We start from the raw sequence: 22,661 nt of genomic DNA, 5'->3' as shown, positions 1-22,661 counted from the left end.
CTCCTCACGTTGACCCCGCTCCTCAGCCATCCTCCTCTCGTCGACCCTGTCCCTCAGCCACCTTATCACACTGCTCCCGCCTATCAGTCGTCCTCCCCACATCGTCCCCGTCCCTGCCCTGCCCTCACACTGCTTTAGCTCCTCAGCCTCTCCGCTCATACTGACCCCGCCTGAGGCGGTCCTCCTCACACTGACCCGGTCCCTCGTTCCGACCTCCTCACATTGACCCTGGCCCTCAGCTACACTCTCACTTTGACTCCGCCCCTTGGCTCGTCCTCACCAGAACACAGCTTCAGCGTTCCTCAAACTGACCCCGCCCCCTTACTCGTCCTTTCCACGGGCCCCGCCCCTGCATTCCCTGCTATCCCCCGCGAGCCACGCCCACAACACCTCCTTCCCGGTGCTGGCTCCGCCCACATCTCCTTCTTTGCCTTTGCCCCGCCTCAGCAGGCCCGCCCTTCTCCCTGGCCCCGCCCCTGCTCTGTAGTCCTTCCCCGCCCCCCACCCAGGCCACGTTTGTCCAATCCTCTCAGCCTTGTCCTCACCTCCTCCGGGCTGGCCCCAGGCCGCGCTGGCCTTGTCCTGAATTCCCACCCTCCGTTCTAGGTAGACCTCCGGCCTCCTTCGCTAGTTCCAGTTTCCTGAGGCTATGTCCGTAGGTCTGTTTAGGACTTGGAGACCTGTTCTGCCCAGCAGCCCCGCGGCACAGGCCCCTGGCTTGTCTGGCCCTGCCCCTCCGCTCTGGAGCTCCGCCCCCACGGCTTCAGTTGTGCTGCCCCTTGAAGCTGTGCCTTTCCGGCAGCCTGCAGTGGGGTCCGGATGCCCGAGGCCTGGACACAGAATTCTTGCTGAACTTTGAGTTGACCGAGGCTCTGATCCAGAAGGAAGCTTCAGTATGAGATTTGCAGCTTCCGATGGCTGTGGCCTCAAGTGGTTCAGTCTTAGGCCTAATTGGGCAGGGGAGGGACGTCAGATTTTTTTTCCCTCTTGAACTCAGACCTGCCCGGAAATCCAGGAGGAGCCAGAGGTCAGTTGGTCTTCTTGCTTAACCGCAGCCGAGGCTACGGTGAACATCTGCCAAGGAGGTGTCATCACCCCCACCCCCAAACCTTTAGCTTTCCCGGCTCTCACAGCCGAAGGAGGCAGGTTTCTAGTGCCCGCACAGGGTGCTCCAGACCCACGTCAAGAATGTACCTCTTTCTGGGCAGTGGTGGCGCACGCCTTTAATCCCAGCACTTGGGAGGCAGAGGCAGGCGGATTTCTGAGTTCGAGGCCAGCCTGGTCTACAGAGTGAGTTCCAGGACAGCCAGGGCTACACGGAGAAACCCTGTCTTGAAAAAAAAAAAAGTACCTCTTGTTCTTTGAGGATATTGAAACTCAAACATGCACAAGATCACACAGCTGGAAATGGGGTCATGTCCTCATCCAGATGGAACAACCAAATGGACATCGTGGATGTCTACCACAGAGAAGACACATGGCCCCACCTATCTGGTAGACGGTCTTCTCTTGGTACAACTGTAACCATCCACGTCCCCTTGGAAGTTTGCCAGATGCCAGGTAACAGGCGTTCTGGGGATGAGAGCTGTTTCCTTCCAGCTTCTGATACTGAGGTCTTTGCAAAGAAGAGAGAGGCGGTTGCCTCTTCTCTGCCACCATGTCCACTGTGCAGGACTGGCTAGTGGGACTGAATGCTGGTCCTGTCTCTTGGTCACACAGGAACACCAAGGCCTGGATCCAAGATTTGCACAAGGTTGCCTGGCTTTCTAGCTCTTCTCAGAGGAGCCATCCTACAGCTGGGGACTCCATGTCTGCTGGGTCTTCTCAGTCTGGGGGCCCCAAGATGCTTATGAACTGAACAAGGCAGGCCTTGTCTATTTCCTTGGATACTGTATCTTCTTAAGGGACGGGCACTTTACAGGTGGTGGGGCTTAGGAGCTGGGAGTCTGGGAGGTGACTAGAGGCTGGCATGTAGGGTAGAGTAAGAAGCTGGATACTCAGTAAGTAGCACCCAGGCTGGGAGTGCTGGAGAAGATCAAGTATTGAGTGGAAATCTGAGAGTCGTGAGAGAAAGCTGTGTTTTTTGATTAGTAATGTCTGCCTGGGACGCAGGAGGAGGAGATGGGATGTCTTTAGACCCTTCTTTGCCTGACCTGATTTCCTTGTATGATGCTATGTATACAGAGCTGCCTGGAAGAGAAGGACATACTTACCTCAGCCAGCAACACAGAACCTGCCGGCCAGGACAAACTGCACCATTTGTTCAAAATGACCAAAACAAAATGAAATATGGAACCCTATTTAAAAATGAAGAATCCCAGCAGAGTGACAACATACAGCCTCCCATCCTTGGGATATGTGTCCTCCAGGATTCTGTGCCTAGCAGAAGGTCCTGTGGGCCCCAATCTCCCCTGCCTCTGTCTACTGGGAGTGGCAAGTTCATGACCACAGTCAGGAGGGAAACAGGATCCCTTCAGGCAGTGGCCTGAATTCTTTGTGGATTCTTTGTGGAGCAGGAATACACTGCTCAGGGCAGGGAAGCCCTGCTGCCATTGCAGGGACTCCTGCTCTTCCGGGGACCCAAGGCTTAGTAGCAGGTCCTCCAAAGTTTTGCTGAGCGGCACCAAGGCTGCCAGCACCACTCTGGGTACACAGGATGGGTGAAGGCTTTGCCATGATCAGCACTTTCTGAGCCCCCTGCAGAGCTATCCTGGGTTTTCTTCTGGGACTGTGTAGGTCTTAAAGGGTTACTATCACAGAGGAGGCATCTTCCAGGCAGAAAGCAGCAGGGTGGTTCTAGGTACAGGTCCAACTGCCCTGGATCCCCTTCTGTGGTTTTGAAGGGCAGGACCCTGGGAAGGACTTTGGTTTCTTCCTTAGCAACCCGCAGTGGAAGTGGATTACAGTCACCCGGGGCTCCCCATCCCTCGGTCTCCCTCCCCAGGGGGGTTAGGGTTTATATCTTGTCCGGCTATGGTTCCTCTGCACTGTGGCTGGCTCCTCAGCTGGTGAGCATCTTCTGTGATGATTCACTCCCCACACTGGCTTTTGGACGATAACCAAGAGACTCAAAGCGTGTTTTAGAAACTTATGCTAGACCTGGAAGGAGGAAGAGGATGCTCAGGCTGGAGAACTGGGGGAACCCACTGGTACTGAAGCTGGGAGACGTGTACATGCAGCTATTGCTACGTGACGCCAAAACAGATGTGGGCCGGAGGGCAAGGCTACAGGATGGCCGTTTGCACTGGTTCCTCTGACCCTTCCAAACCTCACTTGCTTCTCATCTCAGTGACATCAACGCCTGTGGTGGCTCCGACTCTGCGACTTGGCTTTCGCCACACCTCCTCCTGACTTCCCAGCATCCTGACTGCTGCCCCCAGCTCCAGCTGGTCCCTATATCCACTCATATCCCCATGGGAGGCTGATGCCAGTGGGAGTTCCCTGAGAATCACGATGCTAACTACACAAATACTTGTCTTAGCTGGGTAATGTGTCACATGTCCGTAATTTCATTGCTAGGGAGGCTGAGGCAGGAGGATTGCCATGAGTTCATGTATTGCCTTAAGTGAAATCCCCTTTATGTTTGGGGGGAGTTGTTTGTTTGCTCTGCCTTAACTTCTAAAGGTCCTACATGTGGGTCCCAGAGTCCCATGGTCACCCAGCCTTTGCATTAGTTGTTTGGTGCCCACAGCAACGTCCCTCCTGTTGTCTGGCCCATGCTGTTCACCTTTCCTGAGGGAATCCCTGTTCCTCTCCACTCCAGCTTGTAAGGCAGCTGTAGGCAGCCCCTCAGCACTAGGAACCCCATCATCTCTCACTAGCTGTGGCAAGGAGGGGCATCGTGGCTGCATCATGGTACCAGCCTCTGTGCTGAGCACTGTCCTGTCCGTGCCTTGAGCACAACAGCTTTCTGAAGGAGGAACTGATAAGAATTACCGTTTGTCAGCTAGATAAATGGAGGCTCAGAGAGGTGAAGTCACTTGCCTGGAACCACACAGCAGGTAAGGGCAGAGCTGGACTCCCCTGGGAAATGCCCATACTCTGTCTTAGAATGGATGTTGAATGCTGTTTTGGGGGAAGAGGCTCAGGCCTTTCCCTACCCCTTGCCTGGGTCAGGCCTCTCTCTTCCTCTACTGTCAGTCATCCCGGGCCCTGAAGACACCAGGCAGCCCTGCTAAGGGCCATCCCGACATTTGTCACCACTAGCTCTGTGAAGGGTTTAATTAACTTCCTGTTTCAATGGAGGATAATGAGTTTTAAATACCACGTGACTCCCCAAGGAGGTCAGATGGCAGCCAGGATGTCAAAATAAATTAAGTTAGGAACTGGGGAGGCCACTGAAGGAGGCAGGTCTATAATGCTAGCTCCCCCATCCAGCCGTCTGTCTAGGCTGCGTGGGCTTTGGGCCTGTTTTTCCTGGCGTTTCTTGGCTCTGGGAAGAGGGCTCAGGGAGTCCTTGTCCCTGTTCTTGGCCACCAAAGAGGTCAGAAGTCAGCATCATCGGGAGAAAGAGCTGGCTCGGGCCAGTTGCATAAGCCCTTCCACTTGGCCTCCATGGTCATGTACACAGCCAAGGTCTCTAGCAAGCCTCCCCTGACAGTCAGCCACCACAGGCTTATGCCTAGATGCTGCTGTCTCTGGGTACTGTGAGCATCAGCCCTTCGTGTTGCTTCTCATGTGACTTTTATCCACCCTCCGGGCAGGGGTGGGCAGAAACACATCCTCTTCCCTTGGACATAACCTACATCTGAACTCGAGGTCAGGAGGACGTGTCACTGGCAGGACCTGCTCCCTGCTGCACATTGACCACACCTTGTCTGCTTCACCTCACAGTCTACCTGCTTCCACCCGGCCTCCGTTCCTCCTTTCCTTCCTCCTCCCCACAAAAGGTGATGGGCCAGGTTGGTGTACTGAGACGAGGCGGCGAACCTCAGACATCCGTCACGCGTGTGCAGGTTGGAGAAAGAGGGAGACGGTGGACAGGAATAATGGGTGTTTGGACCACAGGCGACGGCATGTGGGCAGTCCTGGAAGGTTAGACACTGGTTCTGAGGGAGCTCCGGAAGGCTAAACCCAGTGAGCGGGTAGAGAATACACTGGAAGGATAAATGTCCTGGGAAGTCAAGAAGAGGAAGACTATATCTGGGGGGTACCACAGGGTGCCTGGGGGGATGCTGAATCTCCCCCTAAAGCCTGTGTTGGAGTTTTTTTCCTCACATGGCAGTGTTTAGGGGTACTGAGACCTTTTCTAGCTGTGGTCCAGTAGAGGCCCTGTTTGGTCACTGGGATGAGCACTTGAAAGGACAGGGAGTCCCTATCCCTTCCTGGGCTCGCTCTGCTCCTAATCAACATGTGAGTTTTGTTTCTCCTATGATCTCTGACCATGGCTGCTCCCTCACCCGTTACCCTCCAGAAGTGGGTGGATGCAGGCGCTTGCCCGCCCTGAACCTCCAGAGAAGTTCACTGGAACCTTTCTGTCTGTCTGCATGGTTGCCTCTGGCATTGTGTTGTAGTAACACCAAAGCTGACTCGAGGTTTTCCTCAGTGTAGCTGTGGCTCGGGGAGGCCAGTGATAAAATGACCAGAATAGAGACAGGAGGTAAGGGAGGCGGGGCTGATACCTGGGGGAGGTCAGGTGTAGGCTGAGCAGATCTCACCTCCTAGCCCTCACCTGGTTCTCCTAGACCCGTCCACATTCTGGCCACAAGACCTGCTTCAGCCAATGGGCAGTCAGCAAGGATGATAAACCCTTGGGCAATTTTGGACCAGCCAGAGGCAAATGCCACTAGGAAGCTTGCTTAGGTGTTCAGCCACCTCAGGACCTCAGCTGACTGCAGCTGCTGGAGGGGGGGTGGGGTAGGGAAGCAGGGGCAGGCCCTGCTCAGTCAGCTCCCAGAACCAGCACCCGTGTGGAATCCTTCTGTATTCAGCCTTGGCTACTGGGGTAAGAGTTCCCCATGGATGGGGTGGGGTACTCAGTACCAGCAGTGGGAGCAGCTGCAGACGAAGGCTGGGAGGGGCCTTTCTGGGCATACAGAGTCATCAGCCAGACTCTAGGGCAGGGGAGCCTATGGGACGAAAGGTGTCAGGGCACTTGGGTCATGAGCAGCTGTAGCCAGGGAGGAGGGTCGTGTGCTGTGGCTGCCATGCTTGCTTATGACAAGATGCTGGGGGAACACACTAAGGCAATGCACAAGAACCCCAATATGCCAGGTTAAAAGATAACACCATGGCTCATTGCCAGGGCCCCAAAAAGGAGAGAGAGAGAGAGAGAGAGAGAGAGAGAGAGAGAGAGAGAGAGAGCGCCTCACACTGGGGTATGTGTCCAAGGTATGGTCATGCGAGCCTTCAAGGAGACCTTGGCTGCAAATGAAAGCCAAGATTCTCCGACTGGCTGTAGGCATTGGCAGAGAGTCCCCATGTCCCCAGGGCTCTGCCAAATTCTCAGCTGTGCTCAGGCGGAGGGACGTTTGCCTGGCAGCCATAGCTGTCCTGGGGAAACAGTGGACAATCTGTTTGGAACAGGACCTCAATGGCAAAGCTAGACCCACAGTCGTCCTTGCGGGACTCACTCAGCAGGGCTGGAACAAGGAGACGAGCATCACCTGGGTGGATCTCTAACCTTCCCTCATTTCCATGTGGGAGCACTTGTGGCCCTTATGTCCTGCTCTACACCACAAGAGGGGCCCCATTCTGGTCTCCTGGGGACTGTGGAAGCTCTGTGTGATGTCACTATGCAGCCTGTAGTAGGAGCACAGAGCAGTGTGGGTTCCCCCCTCCTCCCGGTTTCCTCTGCTTTGTCTTAGCAGTGAGTGCTTGTCATGGGGGCAAGGTTTGGTGGTGGAATCCATACTGTTCTGTGCTGGACAGCTTCTGCCTGGAGTTGGGGCTGAGGGGAGAGCTACTCGGCAGCCAGGGTGGCAGGATGTGTATGGAGCATGATGTCCATTTAGGGGCAGAGGAAAAAGGCAAGTCCTGCCATCATTATTGTTGTGGCTGAGTCCTATGCTCTCTCTCTTCCTGGGGACCCAGAAACAGCACTGGAGGGTCTTGAACAATGGAGACTGGGGTGCCATTTATCCATTCCCAGGCAAAGCCCAGGGCCTAGGTGGACTACCCCTGCTGCCTCTCCCTGCCTCCATGGGGCTGGAGACCAGTGGCCTTGACCTTCTACCCTCAAGGCTGTGCCCGAAGCCAGGGAGGCAGACAATGTCCTGTGTGAAAGTGGCCTGTGACCTTGGGTTCCCTTGCAAACTGGGAGGGCAGCAGTCTGGGTCTCATTGTGTCTGTCTATGATGCTCCACCCCCAGGGAATCGGGACTGACGCTTGAGGCAGAGCCCAGTTCACTCACCTCGGCTTCTGGAGGTTGGATGAATATGTGTGACCAGGGACAAGTGTGTGTTTCCTGTGGCCTCTGGAATCCACACGCCCCAATGCCTCAAGGGAAGATCACAAGGGACCCAGCGACGGGCACTTAACACTACACTCCCCTCCCATACCCGGGCAGTATCTGTCTATTCCGCTAAAGGCGCCTTTCTTGAGCTTGTCTTTTGTTAATTTATTACCGTCGTGTGTGAGGGTGCGTGTGTATTTGAAGGTCATAAGATACTGGAGTGAGCTCTCTTTTTCCACCTTTATGTGGGGTTCCACACTAAGCACCTTTACCTACAGAGCCACCATCTTGCCTGCCCAATTCCGAGCTTTCAATTTTTCCCCGGAACCGGCCACACTTTTCTAGGTCCAGGAGCACAGATTCTGCAAGGCGCTGCAGTAAGCCAAGGACAGGTGGCATCTGAGAAGCAGCCTGCGGGGAGTCGAGGAAGCTCTGAGTAAATGCATGCTGTTGATATGGATGGGGCCGTGTCAAGGACCCTAGTCTTGGAGCCAGAGGGAAACAGCAAAGCCTCCTCTTCTGGTCCAGGTGTGGATGTTGATAGTGTGTGCAGAAAATGGCCACCCTGGATGCCTACAGCCAGAAGACTGCTCCCCATAGAGATTGTGCCTACCGAGATCAGCAAAGCCAGGCTCCTCCATCCAGCTGCACACCATAAACTCCGCCCCCTGTTCAGCTGTATTCAATAACCCTGCCTCTCTGTTCAGTGCTATATAATAACCACGCAGCGCGTCCTGGGTGCTGCAGTTTCTCCATCAGAGAATGCAGCCGGTCTGAACCAGGCTCATTCAGTGTGGCTGTCTATACTGCCGGGCCCCCAGTTGAAACCCAGTTTCTACTTGTCCCTTGTCTTCCATCTGACCCTGGGCATGTTCATTTCTCCTTCTCTCCTCCCTAGTCAAGCTGAGATAGATTCGGGGGCTTGTGGCAGACGCTGTGGAAAGGTATAGTCTGTCCCTCCCTTGAGACAGCGCCTGAGGGGAGATGGCAGCCAGAAGGGAGACCTCAGAGCCTCAGGGGGAAGTGGCCCTGCCTAAGGTCAAGGAAAAGGTTTGTGACCCCAATGCTTCCCAGGGCTGGGACTCTCTGTAGTCACCCTTCTGTGTAACTCTCTGTCTCTTGGCTCTCAATGTGTTTGGCAGGGAAACTTACCTATGGCTCCTTCAGAGTCAGGCCCCTGCCTCCCACATACACCCCAGATCACATGCCCCCAGGTGGGCAGTGGGGATCTGGAATATGTCCTGGAGGCTGAGCAGGTGTGCTTTCAGAGAGCGCCTGCACACGTGTGAACATTCATCAATGTGGGCCACATGAGCAGGCAGGGTACCTGACTGTGTTTGCAGATCCCTAGCTCTGTCTGCAGCACTTGGAGGCGCTCCAGGGCTGCATCTGCGCACAGGTGGCAAGTCAGGATCCCCGTTTGAGTAGATGCTGCCACCTGGTGGTCAGGCTAGGGTTATGCCCTCTGTGTGTCTTACTGGTGACAGGATGGCCTGAGCATAGGAGTTGGCAGGTATGAACAGGGGGTTTATGACCAGAGGCTGGGCATACTCCTGTCAAGCTCTGAACACAGCCTAGATGGCTTCCCAAGAAGTTGTCCTCAGAGTCAGTTCTTAAGGGTGTGTGAAGGGGCAGAGTTCCACCAGTCCACACATGACCCTAATCTGAGGCTTTGGAACTGTTGCTAACTCCTTGACTCCTGCGGAGAGGGAAGGATAGGGCAGGACCATGGACCCAGTTGGCCCATTGGGTCTTCATGTGGAGCCTATCAAACCTTTTCTATGGCCCAGATCAGACCACCACTCCCCTGGGCATCCCAGCCCCTATAAGTGAGGGCCCTGTATGGTCAACCCCCTGCCCTGCCCTTCCTGGTCCAGCCCCAGCCACCTTACCCACTTCCCTGTTTCCCTAAATCCATTTTAGAAGATTCCCACCCCCCTCGGATCCTGGTTGAAGTGTCCCCATAGCTTTGGCTTGGCTCATAGCATGCAATGACCCAGAACAAATGTCACCCAGGCCACATCTGGGATCCAGCGAGAAGAGGGAGCAAGGACAGATGTCACACAGCCACGAAGTTTCTGCGAAAATAGTGGGAATATATTTGAAAAGACGAATTAGCTGTAGCGTTTACAGTACGACCTCGGGGGGGCCCCCCTGCCCACGGCTTTATCCATTGGAAGGAGGCATTCTGAAAGACCCTAGCACCTTCTACGGAGGCAGTTTGGGCCTGATTTGGTCTTGTTTAAAATGTCAAAATAAAAACCTTTTGACACTCACATTGCACCAAAGCTAAAAAACAAAAAACAAAAACAAAAACAAAAACAAAAAACAAAAACCAAACCAAAAAAAAAAAAAATCCCAACAAACTACACAAGATAAGCCAGGAATCTCTAAGGCTCCCAGGAGAAATGGGAGACCTCTCCCTCTGCCCACGTTGACACACCATGGTCTATCAGGCAGGCGTGCAGTTGGCAGGGTCGTGCCAGTGCACAGACCAGACCCACAGTTCAGCCTGGTGGGTCCCTTCACTGCTGGGACCCTGGGCTGGAGCTCAGCTGGGGAGACTGGTGGATGAGGCTCTCTCGAGTCCTGGGCTGCAGCCTCTCTGGCTAGGTCTCCCCACCCTAATCATCCCGTGATTCAAAGACAACCAGGGAGCCTGTATTCACATTACAGCATGGGAGTAGCACCAGAGCCTTTGGATCAGGCTTTCTGGGACCTAGAGACGGAGCCCCACGGGGAAGGAAGGCACTAGGAAGGGGCCGTAGGGCTGAGGGTTCCACTGGGCGCTCACAGAGGAGGGTCTTCTCTGCATTCCCTTCCTCTAGGAACCCAGGGGACGTGGGGGTGGGGACAAGGTGCTGGAGACATCAGCAGTGCAGCTGGAGGCCAGCGTGACTTTGTGGTTGTGGGTGGGGGAGGGCGGTCCTGTCATGCTCTCAAAGACCAGGTGGCTCAGAAATGGCCCAAGTAGACAGCACGGTCCTCTCCCATGTGACGTCTAAGGACACTTTGGAATCTTAGCAATGGCAGTGGAGAAGGCGGCGGACACTGGGTGGCTGGCTGACTGCCTTCGTGTGCTTCCCCTGCTAGGAGAGCGGGGATCCTGTGCAAACCCTCAAACATGAGTTTTACAGCACGAGGCACCTGGCCAACAGGGCGTGGTGTCGGTGATAGGGTGTGACCTGCTTTCTTCAAGTACTTCACACTAGGGACGGGGGTGCACGATCTCAGGGCGGTAGAGGCCGGTCCTTCCCAGCCTTCCAGCAAAAAGCCCTGTTCCCAGCAGCACACTCTCAGGTCTCGAGTCTGTCAGAGAATTTGTGGGAATTGGGTTGCAGAGAGACAGTCAAGTGGTCTCCGAGTGAGCTGTCCCCAACGCCGGATGTCAGACAGAAGCCCATCAGCTGGGCACCCACGCATCCTCCTCTTATGGTCACTAGGAACTGTCTTTCTTTAGAGGGATTTTGAAGCTGGTTAGTTTCTGCCCAAACAGCTGGCTTAGGAGGTCGCTCTGGGCTTCTGCAGTCCGGCGGTCTCGGGGCCCCATAGATTCAACGCCATGGACAGCCCTGACCCTTTTGTAGGGCCTGGGCAGGGCTCTTGCCTGGGGGAAAGAGCCCTTTTCTGAAGTGTGGCCTGGATCCCCTTTCTGCTGTGCTGATGGCTGTGGCCTGGCCCTGCTGCTCTGGCTGCTGGGTCTCGACTTGACAGGAGGGACTCTGCTGGGAGTTGCCTGCTTTCGGGGGGCTCTGGATGACTTGTCAGGGGCTGAGGGGGCTTTCACAGTGTTGGCCACGCTTCCATGTCTGCCCAGCCCCAGGGCCTGGCCCTTCCGCTGTTTTTCATGGCTTTCTCTTTTCTCCCTGGGACTTGGATGCACTTGGACCCCCTGATGAACAGCTTCTCCAGGCCCCCTGGTGCCGCCCTTGGTGTGGGCCTGAAGTGGAGGCTGATCAGGGGTGGAACTTGCCCAGCTAGGACAGCTGGGTTCAGAGGGGGTGGAGGCCATCTCACTTTGGAGTTGCCCACTGGTTGGCTGGGGCTGGCTGCCACCCCCTGTCTGAGTACCAGGCTGGAGCCCCCCACTGCTCTGAGAGCTGGATCTCAGTTTACCTTTAGAAGTATTGGGCTTTACCCGGTCCTCAGGACTCAGGAGCAGCTCTCCAGCTGGGATCCCCATCCCTGTAAGTTTTCTGGGTGGTACAGGTAGCTTCAGTGCTTTCTTCGTGGGCTCTGCTGGTCTGTGCTTGGAGGTACTTGAAAAGGCTCCTGGTTTGGTGGCATTGCCCTTCTGGGAGGGACCCTCTATTCTCCCCTCGGGTGCCATGTGGTGTGTGGTCACTAGCCTCTCCTGGAGCTGAGAGGGGTCTCCTGGGGAACATCCAGGGGCAGACTTGCCTGGAGTGCCTGGGCTCCTGTGTTTTCCTGAGAACAGGTGAAGGGCCCTCTTTTCCCCTACCAGAGTCTGCCATTTACATGGCTCGAGGTTTCCCAGGGAAGCCTCGTGTTCTGGTTTCTCCAGAGTTCTGTCCAGCTTGCAGCTGCCTATACCTTCAGCTGAGGAGGCTGAGAAAGGAGACAGAGATGGAGGTGGAAGATACTGACCACTCAGTGGTGGGTTGCTCCCCCTGGGTGAGCGGTCTTCCTGTTCTACAGGTCTCTCTTGAGACCTGGGCTGGTCCAGGATGAGGCTAGGAGCTGTCTCTGAACAGATCAGGGGCAGTGCACTCGCCTCACTTGGTGTGGGGCTGGTTGTGGATGGGATTCTGTCCGTGCTGAGCTCAGGGGGGCTGGAGGGCACTACCAGCCCGTGCTGCGTGCTGGGTAGCACATCCTGGGGGACGTGGATCTTTCTCCTAGGAACCCCTGGCCGCTTAACACTTCGGAGTGTGAAGGGCTGCTGGCCGCTCCTCAAGTGCTTGTCCATGTGTCTGTCAAATTGTTCCTTCTTTGCAAAGGTGTAGTTGCAGGAGCTGCAGACAAAGGACCTCCTGATGACATGCATGACGTTGGCACAGAGCTCACAGGCATAGAGAGGCACGTGTGGTAGCTCCTTCTCCTCTGTCACCCCGTGGGTCAGGCCCAAGTGCACCCTCAGCTCCCAGTGCTCAGGGTAGACCTGTGGGCACCGGGGACACAGGTAGACGCGCTGTGGGCTGTGCACCGCCAGGTGGCGCTGCAGCTTGAAGGGCTTGGGGAACTGCTTGCCGCAGTGGTGGCAGTCACGGGAGGGGTCCTTGCAGTCTTCATGCACTGGTACAGCTTGGAGCAGGGACTCACCGTGGGACCAGGGGTCTGGGGACGGAGTGGGGGGTGTCTTGGCGGAGTCAGAGCAGGTGGCAGAGCTGCTGGTCAGAATGGAAGGGCTGTCTCCCTCAGCGCCATCGTGGCGGGGGCTGACTGAGGCACATGCCTTGCGCTTCATCCTTCGTGGGGTTTTCTTTCCAGCTTCTCCTTCCTGCTCCAATGGCTCCCCACTGGCCTTAACAATTGACCGCTTGGTCCTCTGAGGTTTGGATGCTTGCTCCACAATGGTGTTCAGGAAGTGCGTGAGGGTGCTTTCCCCTTCCAAGCACCCGGGCAGGTCTCCCAAGGCTCGGAGTGCCTGTCCATTTCGGGCAAAGCGGGCTGCGTGCTCCCGAAGGTGTTGGTTGTACATCCAGACGTCGGCCACCTCCTTCAGGCACATGCCACAGGCCCACGGCCCTGCTTTGCCCTGCACATGCTTCTCCCACAGATGCTCCCGCAGAAGCTCCCGGGAGCTGAATCTGCGCTCCACGCACATGTAGCACGTGGGGGGCGGCGAGGGGCTGTGTGACACCTTATGGAGATCCAGCTCGCCCAGGCTATGGAAACGCTGGAAGCACACCCTGCACTTGTAGGAGGCCCTCCTGCCCTTCACCCGCAGGTCTCTGCCTTTGGCTCGCCTGGCCCTGGCAGCTCCCTCCATTCTTTTGTTTGAAGGGCCCTGTGAATTTGCTGCAGCCTGGAAGTCTAGGGCGCCTGGGTTAGGGAGGTCAGCAAGGCCATCACAGGGTCCTAGAAAGCACAGGTCTTGTATCTCCAGCTGGGTGCTGAGAACCTCCAAGTCTTTAACATAAAGTGGGGGCAGGCTGGCATTTCCGGGAGGCCTGTTGTCATGTTCCCTTTCCAGGTTGGGGGGTTCCGGGCTCATGTCTCCAACACAAGAGGCTGTCTCACAGACTGGGCTACAGGGTTCCAGGTCTCGCCAGGCTGCTGGCACCATGTGCAGCTGGGGGATGGGTTCTGACCATTCATCTTGGTTCTCCAAGAGGCAGGGGGGCTCCTCCTTTACGCAGCTGGCTTCCTTGCTGGATTCTAGGGTCCACAGGCCGAGGCTGGGGCCCCATGGGTCCAGGCCAGGTGTTTTGTTGCTTAGGAGTCCATTGAGTAGGAGGGACTCAGGCAAACTCATGACTTCATCATCCCACAGATCCTCTTCCTCTCGGGACAGACAGAGAGAGCCTGAGTCACTGAGGTCTGTGGGCAGGCGCGTGGAGTCGAGTGAGACACTGCTTATCACCTCAGTGATGGGCTCCTTTGGTGATGGGCACTTTGGCCTTTTGCAGCGCTTCCCATAGACACGAAGGTTCTTCTGAGTGAGGCGGCCATCCAGGGGGAAGAGCTGAGAGAAGGATACCTCATCATCAAACAAGTCCGGAGGTTCCCTTTGACCTGGGCTGGGGGCATCAGGAGTGGTGTCCTCGGACCCCTGAACTCCACTCTGGGTTTCCGGGTCTTTGATAGGTCCCTGGGGGTAGCTGCTGTTGGTGCTGTCCACTTCAAGACCATGTGTCCTGCCAGGTAAGTCAGGTTTCCCTTTCCCAGTGCCCCCATCAGACCTGCCTTCGACTCCTGTGCCGTCCTCTGCCAGCTGGCTCTCAATAGTCTGTGAGGGTTCTCCACTATTCAATGCACCGGCCTCTTCTGGTCCCCAGAACCACTGTGTCCAGGTTGCCTTCTGCTCCACCTGCTGCTCTATTGTCCTTTGACAGACTTGCTGCTCTATTGTCCTTTGACAGACTTGCTGCTCTTGGGGGGCCTTCTGTGCTGGCACCTCCTCTGTACACAGGCCCCCTGGGCCAATGTCTTCATCATCCTCCAGTGCTCTGGGTCCTACTGTGGAGGACGGAGGTGGTGGCCTGACAGCTGCCCTGCATTCTCCCTCAGGCGAGAGGCTCAGGGGAGTGAAAGGATGGCCACAGGTGGTTGATGGGTCTGAGAGGTGGCCATCTGAAGTCACATGGGTGGCGCCTCTGGGACCATGCTTCCACCTCCTCGATCTCAGCTTCCCTCCTTTCCTGTTTGGTTTCCTCTCTGGGTGGCTGGGGGAACTGGCAGGCTCTCCACCTTGCCTCTGACCCATCACTTCTGTCTGGTTGGGATGGAACTGGTCTGCTCGCCACCTGTCTGGTCTCCTTGGTTTTGAGGCCGGAACCTTTGCACCCTCTCCTTGCTCCATCAGGCCTGGGGTGGGTGGGTGCTGACTGAGCGGAGTGTCTAGTGTCCAAGCTCCCTCAGAGTTCTCTCTAGTCACTTGCAATGCCTCAGGACCCATGGTGTCCTCCAGTGTTGTGGAGACCTGGAGGGGAGGTGGTCCAGAAGAGTGGTCAGCGCCCAGGGCTGGGTGACTTGGTCTTCCCTTTCCAGGTACCTTGCGGTGTTTCTTCCCAGAAGTCTGGTATGTTTCGGTCATGGGATCTGGAGGCTGGCAAGCTGGCACAACCATGGGGTTCAGCACGGATCTAGATTCCCTTTGTGGCCGGTGCTTCCTGGCTTTGTGTCGGCTTAAGCCTGCTTTGGAGCGGAAGGAAGCTGAGCAGAGCTGGCAGGTCACCAGTAGCTCAGTTGGGGTCTTCTCTGTGGGAGCTGGCTTTTTGTTTAAGCCACGGGGCCTCCGGTTATGATCTTGGGGATTGAAGGAGTCCTTCTGGGGAGGGTGATGAGAGGTACTGATACGGTAATGAGGAGAATCAGACCTGAAGTCACTGGATGTGCTGCTCAGAGGAGTTTCTGGGACCAAGTGGAGCCCGGTGGGCATGCCTCGGGCACTGGCTCTGGCTACCTTTGTCACATCGCAGTGTCTTGTCCCAGGTGTTCCTGGGTTGTCCTGTTCCTCGATGCTGGCTTCTGCCTCACCTTCTTGGGAGATTTGAGAGTCTGGTCCTGTAGTCTCCAGTGTGGCAAGGTCTGTGGGCACAGCTATAATGCTGTGACCTTCCCCGTGGCCAGGGCAAGGTGTGCTGCTCTGGGGCCCTAAGGAAGGGTCCTTGGAATATGTCCTTTCTGGGTTGCTGAGGGGTGGGACTCCCATGCAGTGGGGGTCTGGCACCTCAAGTGTCTCTCCTAAATCTAGGTTATCTTTGGGGGGAATGCTGGTCAGAGGGGCGGCTCTGACGGTCATTCTGGAGGAGCTGGGATCCTCTGGGGGAGGAGCAGAGGAATGGGCAGGAGATATCCTCAGCTCCTCTTTTCCAGAATCTTCTAATGTCCTTACTGTGACACCTTTGGGGCTGTTCCTCTCAAGTGATACAGGGGCTGAGAAATTGATAGAGCCAAGTGAGCCCAAGGGAAGGTCCTTAGGGCTGCTGGTCCTCAGCAGAGAGTGGTGGGATAAAGCCTCTTCAGGGCCACAGTAGCTTGTCCCCAATAATGTAGGGGCTCCTGGGGGCTCAGCATCTTTGGTGGCTTGGCCATGACTGGCACCCAGAGGTGCTAAGACAGGACAGGTAGGCTGATTATCAGGGTTGGGTAGGTCTCTGTGGGAGGAAGGCACTGGTGACCTAACAGACCTGATTCTGGCCCCGGGGTCTTCCTGGGGTATCAGCTCAAGGTCACTGGGAGTAGGTGTGGCTTGGGGGATGGTGGAGAGGACATGTGTGGCCAGGCCCTTACTGGAGGGAGCAGGATTGTCCTGGTTAAACAACGGCTGTGGGCTGCTTGCTTTCTCTGGGTTTCCCTCAGCGGGCTCCGTCTGGAGAGGGACCGGTTTCTGGATTGGAATCAAGGATGTGCCATCAGGGCGAGTGGGGCTTGTAGAAGACAGTGCTTGTCTCCTAAGGCCCCGGGCTGCCCTGTTCCCCTGGCGTGGCCTTCTGCCCCTAGCTGGCCTAGCTTCCAAATGGGTACTGACCTTGGTGAGTGTGTTTGAGTTCCCCAGGCTCCTCCAGCTTTTTGGCTGGAGTCTGTTGGCTTGACTCTGGCCCTTGGTCTTTGCAGGTTGACCGGGTGAGCCCAGACATCCATCTGCCTTGGACCTCAGCTGCTTTCGGATGCTTGCAGGAAGAGCTGTCATCTCGATAGCTCTTGAGGAACCCTCTTTCATACCGGCCCCTCCTGTCACTGAGGGGTCCCCAGGCTGAGGGCCCTGGGAAGTGTCTTCACTCTTGGCTGTAGCATCCAGGACCTGAAGCAGGGGAAAGGTGCAGCAGGCTGGCTCCTGGAGCCTCTGTCCTCCCATGGAGCCTCTGGGGTCCCATGGAGGATCTGGCATGGAATGAGACCAAGCCCTACCACCACTTTGAAGGGTGGACAGTGGAGAGCTCCCTGCAGGTCCAGACTCACCCTTAAAGCCAGGGTCCTTTGCAATAGGCTTGTTAAACTCAGCTTCTGTAGAACTCCCTGTTTGGTCCTCAAGGTGTCCCTTAGGGTCATGGCTGAGACTGGCACTTGGAAGGGAGGTGACATCCTCATCACCCTTAAGCATCAAGTTGGGTTCTAAGGCCAGGTGAGCATCCGGGCTGTTGAATCCTTCTAGTGCAGGGGGACTTGGGCAGGGCTCTTGGGCCTCACAGGGTGGGTCCAGAGAATGTCCTCTTGTGTGTTTACCAGGAAGCAGCAGTGGGGCATTCTCGTTCCGTGTCCCAGAAGCTTCATTATTTTTAGAAAACAAAAGCCCATGCTTCGGGCTATCCTTGGCTAAACTCTCAGGATGTAGGAAGGGTGCCCGTTGCTTGTTGGAGTCAGGCAGGTGGTCACTTAGGGGGATCCGACTGTCTGCATTGGACATGATGGCCTCCTGCGCTCTCTGAAAACTGAGTGTGAATCTTTCGGGGCTGAGGGGAGCCCCAGAATCTGGTTCCTCCTGCGTACCAGAGGGAGCTGCTGCTTTTTCTGTGTGGCAGGAGGCTGGGTAGGACCACTGTTTCTGGGGGTTCCTGAGGGCTCCTTCCTGATGTGAACTTGATCCCTCAAGACCTGTAAGGTTGTCTGCTGCCTCTCTCTGAGGTGAGATGGCCTGATTTGTGGGCAGAAGGGAGGCCTGCTTTGGGCTTGTGTCCTTCTTGCCTTCCTGTGTAGCTTCCTCAGGCTCTCCCAAGGCCCCCTGTGTGCTCCCCCTCCCCTGCAGTTGGCTTTCTAATTCAGTCACCAATCTTTTGATCTCCAGTTCATCCTCACACAGACTGCTTGTAAGTGTAAGGCTAAATTCACTTCCCTTTTCAGGGACAGCGGGAGGGCCGGGAGGCACTGTCTGTTCCAAAGGACACTTCTTGCTGAATGCCTTTTCCTTGGAGAGGCCAGGAAAAGAGCCAGGCAGCACCAGAGAATCTTCTTCCAGCAGCAAGAATGGTGGGTACAGAGGATCTGCCAGAGGTTTCTTAGGGAGAGGGTCAGGACCTGCCAGTGGTACTTGGGTGACCCTGTTTGCAGACAAGCTGTCATAGAGTGGTGGGTCAAATCCATCCTCGGGCAGCTCTGCAAACAGGGATGTGGACTCTAAGGTCAGTGGGGAATGCACCTTGCCTGGGTCTGTTTCAGCTGGGTAGGGCAGACTCTTGGGTGCTGTTGACTCAAGGGTCGCCACACTGTCCTGGCTAAGGTAGCAGCTGCGGGCAGGCAATGGGTCCATAGCTAAAGGCTTGGAGTACAGATCGTCAGGGAAACAGTTAGCTAGGTCCTTGGATCCAAGAAACAATTCACAGGAGGTGTCATTGTTAGGCAGGGGTCCTTTTTTGGCAGCTGGACACTCTATAGAGTGCCTGTCACAGTGGTCAGGGTCACAACCAGGACTCGAGTTCTTGAAAACCGGGATGCTGGATTCAGTGTAGAAAGCGTCTGTAACCTTATCGATGAGTGCCAGGGACCTTCCAGGCTGGGAGGTGGAGTCCTCTCTGGTATGCAAACTGGGGGGGGCCAGGCATCCAGAAGTGCCCGGCAGACAGCCTGCATCTGGTACTGGCATGCTGTTTCCTGATAGTGTTTCAGGGTGGCATCCTGACGGCCCCGGACTGGCAGCCTGTGCTGGCCCTGGAGCAGCAGATCTGGGGCTCTCCCCACCACAGTTAGCTGGAGGGCTGGACCTCTCTCTGAGCTCTGTGGTATTGGGGTGTAACACAGCACCACCGTCAGGCTTCTGGCCCTCCTGGGGGAAGTCCAGGGCTGCATGGTTTTCCTCCTGGGTCTTGGTGGTGGCGAGGACCTGCGGAGGATGTTCTGGGGCTCCTATGGGAAGATCACTATGCTCAGCTCCTCCTTCCACAGAGGCTTCTCCACCATCCAAGCTCTGCAACAGGCTCTGTGTCCTTGGAGTGGGAGAGCCCCCGTTCTCACCAGCCTCCTGCCTCATGACCTTTCTCGGGTTCTGGGTCAAATCTTCTTTCTTCCTCTTCTTGCCCTGGCGCCACCGCTGGCGGCTGTGAGGGGAACAGCCTTGGGCAGGACCTCTCAAATCCTGCACACCAGCCTCCTCCTCGGATTCAGAGGCACAGCCTTGCCCCGTGAGCCTGCCCTCCTGGGTGCTAGGTGGTCTGACAGGTGGCGGGGGCACATGGGAGACCTGGTTACGTGGCGCCTGCTGCTGGTGGCACCGGTTTTTCTGTCGTACTATCTTGTGGATGAGCTCCTTGCTCCAGGAGCCTCCCCGCCCTCTCCTTTTCCTGGAGTCCTTCCCAGGGGGTAGTTGCAGGTGCTTGGAGCTCCTGGTCTCTTTCGAGGTGGCTCTGGAGATGCTGTGATCCGCATGAGCGTGGCCCTTGCGAGCCTGACTTTTCCGACCCTGGGGTCGGGGCCTCTCAGCACTTCGGCCTTTTTTCCTTGGCCTTAGGCAGATGGCTTTGGCCTGATTGTTGGTGCCCTTGGTCACACCTGGCTCTTTCCGGAACAACTTGAATTGCTTCCCTCTCCTCTGCTGCCTGACCAGGGTGGTCACCTCTGCCTCTGCAGGTGCAAGGCCCAGGGAACGGGTTTTGGGCCTGTTTCGGGCTGGGCGGCTCCTGTCTCCAGTGCGGGGGGCTTGGGGTTCTGGCACGGCGGCTCTGGATGGGAGCTGGGGCTGGGTACCATTCTTGGAAGTTGTTCCCACCTGGCTGTTGAGGGGATGCCCAGTGCTGGGCCCCCTGGAGCCGGAAGGCTCCTCATCAGCAAAGACATCAATGAAGCTACTGTCTATCTCAGGGTTGTCTGATTGGTACTCCATGCCGTTGAGCGCCTCGGTGATGAGTCTGTCCAGCTTGGCGTCATCTTCCATGTCAAGGTCCGAGGTGGGGAGTGGGAAGGATGTGACAGCCAGGCTAGGAAGGAAGCTTGTCCTCAGGGAGTCATCTTTGCTGTCCCCCTGGTCATCTCTGGTGAGCAGGAAGGGGACAGCCTGGTTGTGTTCAAGCAAGGCTGAGTGTGTATCGGTGGGTGCCTTTGAGGTGGTGGTGGGTGTGGGGAACCCTGGGGGTTGCAGAGAGCCATCCTTGGTCTTGGTTAGCAGCAGGCTGCAGAGCGGCCTGTGTTCCAGGAAGGCCGCCAGGCTGCTATAGTTGCGGTCACACTGTCTGCAGGTCAGCAGGACATCCAGCTGGTCCAGGCTGGCACTGCTTAGGGAGAAGTGCTGGGCAGAGTACTGTGGAGGTGGTGGCTCTGGAGGAAAGCCCTTCAGTCTGTCTCTGCCCAGTGAAGGGCTCTTGTGGGAGAACGGGACTCCCTCCAGGCCCTTGAAGGCCTCCTCAGCTCCCGGCCCCTCTGTGGGGAGAGGGAAGGCTTTGGCTGACTCAGACTGATAGCGTGTGGGGAGGGCGTATGTGGGCTCTGGGGAGGGGTAGGAGCTGCTGGTCTCCTGGGAATGGGTGGGGGGTAGGAAGAAGGCTGAGGACCTGAGGGGTCCAGGTTGCTGGCTGTCCTCAGAGCTGGGGTTGGCTGGGCTGCTGGATGCCGGCGACAGGGATGAACAGGTGCTGCTGGCAGCTGTGTTGGTCGCAGGTGAGGGAAGAGGAGATTCACTGGGCGAGGCCCCCACCACCCTAGGTGGGGGCAGGCTGAGGGCCCCTTGGGGTGACACTTGGGGTTGGGTTCCCCCAAAGAACATGGGCTGCGTCCCAGGGTCCTTCAGCCCACCATAAGCTAGCAGCCTTGGGGAACTGCTTGGCTGGCCTGGGCTGCTCCTGAGAGCTGTCACTGTCTCTCCAGGCCTGGGGATTGTATTCAAAGCACCCAGGGTTCCCTGGCTGTCTGCCTGCCACTCAGAAGACCCCCTGGGGAACGTCAGTGGGCTCAGTACCCCCATTTGGTGGGAATTCGGCCCAGGGGTTGTAAGCACCGGGGACCAGGGCAGGGGGGGACTGTGGGGGAGGCAGAGCTGCTGGCTTTCGAAGAAGGCAGTCCTAGCAGCAGCCGCGGGGCCCAGGGTAGACGTAGGGTAAGGAGCCGCTGCTGTATCCCACAGCTGGGGCAGGTGAGTGGGTGGTGGCCCAGGGGTGGGCATCTCTGTGTCCAGAGATGCTGGGCTGGTGCCCACCCCATTAGCTCCGTACCCCTGCCCCGGAAAGTGCCTCTGGGGTGGAGGATTTGGGAGGCCTCTGGGGCTCCCTAGTCCATCATGAGTGGGAGGGGGCCCTTCAGGAAGGCCTTTGGTCAGGCTTTTGTGCAAACTATCATGGAAGGGGCTTAAGGGCATGCAAGCAGCACCAGGTGGTGAGAGGGCACCTTCAAGATCACTGGGAGCGTTGGCTCCCCCTGACTGACCTGGGTTGCAAGGCAGGGATGGGTAGGCAGGGTTTGTACCCAGGGCCTCCTCAGACCATGCTACCAGGGGCTGGTGGAATGTGAACAACATTGTCCCAGCTGCCCGCTCATGTTGGACTGTTTCTACAGGGAAGGGGTAGGGGACAGAGACCCCCTGGGGGCTGCTAGGCCTGCTGCCTTCAGGGAAGGGCTTGGGCTCTGCAGAGGGGACCCCAAAATTAGCACCTGGGAAGCTGTTTTCAGCAGCAGGAGGCCAGGGGTTGGTCCCAATGGCCTGGAGGTTAGTGCCAGAAGCATGCCTACGGGGACTGGTGCCATCGCTCTGGGGGGCCCTCCGCGGTAAGGGCCCGGGGGTGGCACTTGGTGAGGTACAGTTGGTGGAGGTAAAGCTGGAAGGGGCCTCCTGAAAGCACCTTTGGGAGCTATTCTCTTCTGGGGAAGGCAGGGCCTCGGTCCTTGGGATGCTGGGCCTGTGGCGGGCTCTGCTCTTTTGGCCTTGAGGAACCTTGGTATCTGACACCCGCGGGACTTCATGATGCCGATCCTTGGGTGGCTCACCCAGGATGCAGCTGACCCTTGAAGGACTTAGGCTGTGGAGCTGTGGGTGACTGTCCTCCATCCTGCTGGCCAGCCATGAGTAAGCCTGAGCACAGGTCCGTCCTGCCGGGACTTGCGTTCTCAGGAGTAGGTCCTCTTGTTCCACCTCTTTGACACGACTCAGCTGGGCTTCCGAGGAGCCTTGGGCCTTGCTGTCTTCATCTCTCATGCCCTGGGTGGTCCTGATGGCAGAGCCATGGTCCTTGAGGGGGTGCTGAGAGGGGCACCCTAGACTCCTGGCAATTTGGCAGGGTTGTAAGTCTCTGGGCAAAGTTGGGAGCCGCTCTCCTGGCATGGCCCCGCCGTCCCGGGTGCTAGGAGTATGTAGTGGTTGGAGGAGGAGCCCAGGTAATGGGCTGAGTGGCCATCCTCACCCCCTGGCAGGGCTCACGGAAGCCTAAACTCATGGTCCTGTGTGGAGCCTGGAAGGGAAAGAAACAGATGAGCTGCGGTTCATGGCGGCTGGATCTCCTACAGGGAGGCTCAGGGATCCCATGCTGGACTTTGTAGCCTCCGGTAGAGGCTGTGTCTAGGCCAGAAGCATCAATCACGTGTGTGGCTACCGTAGAAGACCTTGTCTCAGAAAAGAGGCTTAGTGGCTGGGAGAAGAGGAACCCTGACCAACCGAGCCAGGAATACTAAGGTGGTACAGAGCAAAGTGGAGGGAGAAAATGAGAAAGGGGGGGGGGAGGAGTCTGA

The 22,661-nt window shown here is 56.9% G+C and overlaps 1 protein-coding gene across 1 annotated transcript; it reads right to left on the bottom strand.

The window, feature by feature from the left end:
* Positions 1-10,833: 10,833 nt before the first annotated feature.
* On the bottom strand, positions 10,834-22,257 carry Znf469 (zinc finger protein 469). Its single transcript, XM_028753809.1, has one exon. It carries the CDS (start codon positions 22,255-22,257, stop codon positions 10,834-10,836), a length of 11,424 nt encoding a protein of 3,807 aa, XP_028609642.1.
* Between the last annotated feature and the right edge of the window lie 404 nt (positions 22,258-22,661).

The sequence above is a fragment of the Grammomys surdaster genome, unplaced genomic scaffold (genome assembly GCF_004785775.1).
Source record: "Grammomys surdaster isolate TR1022 unplaced genomic scaffold, NIH_TR_1.0 128, whole genome shotgun sequence".
Classification (NCBI taxonomy): Eukaryota; Metazoa; Chordata; class Mammalia; order Rodentia; family Muridae; genus Grammomys; species Grammomys surdaster.
The sequence above is the reverse complement of the archived record's forward strand: the minus strand, read 5'-3'. Positions and strand labels throughout refer to the sequence as shown.

What these genes read in the sequence shown, in the direction of transcription:
- Znf469 (XM_028753809.1), bottom strand. Translation starts at nt 22,257, where the DNA reads ATGCCAGGAGAGCGGCTCCCAACTTTGCCCAGAGACTTACAACCCTGC.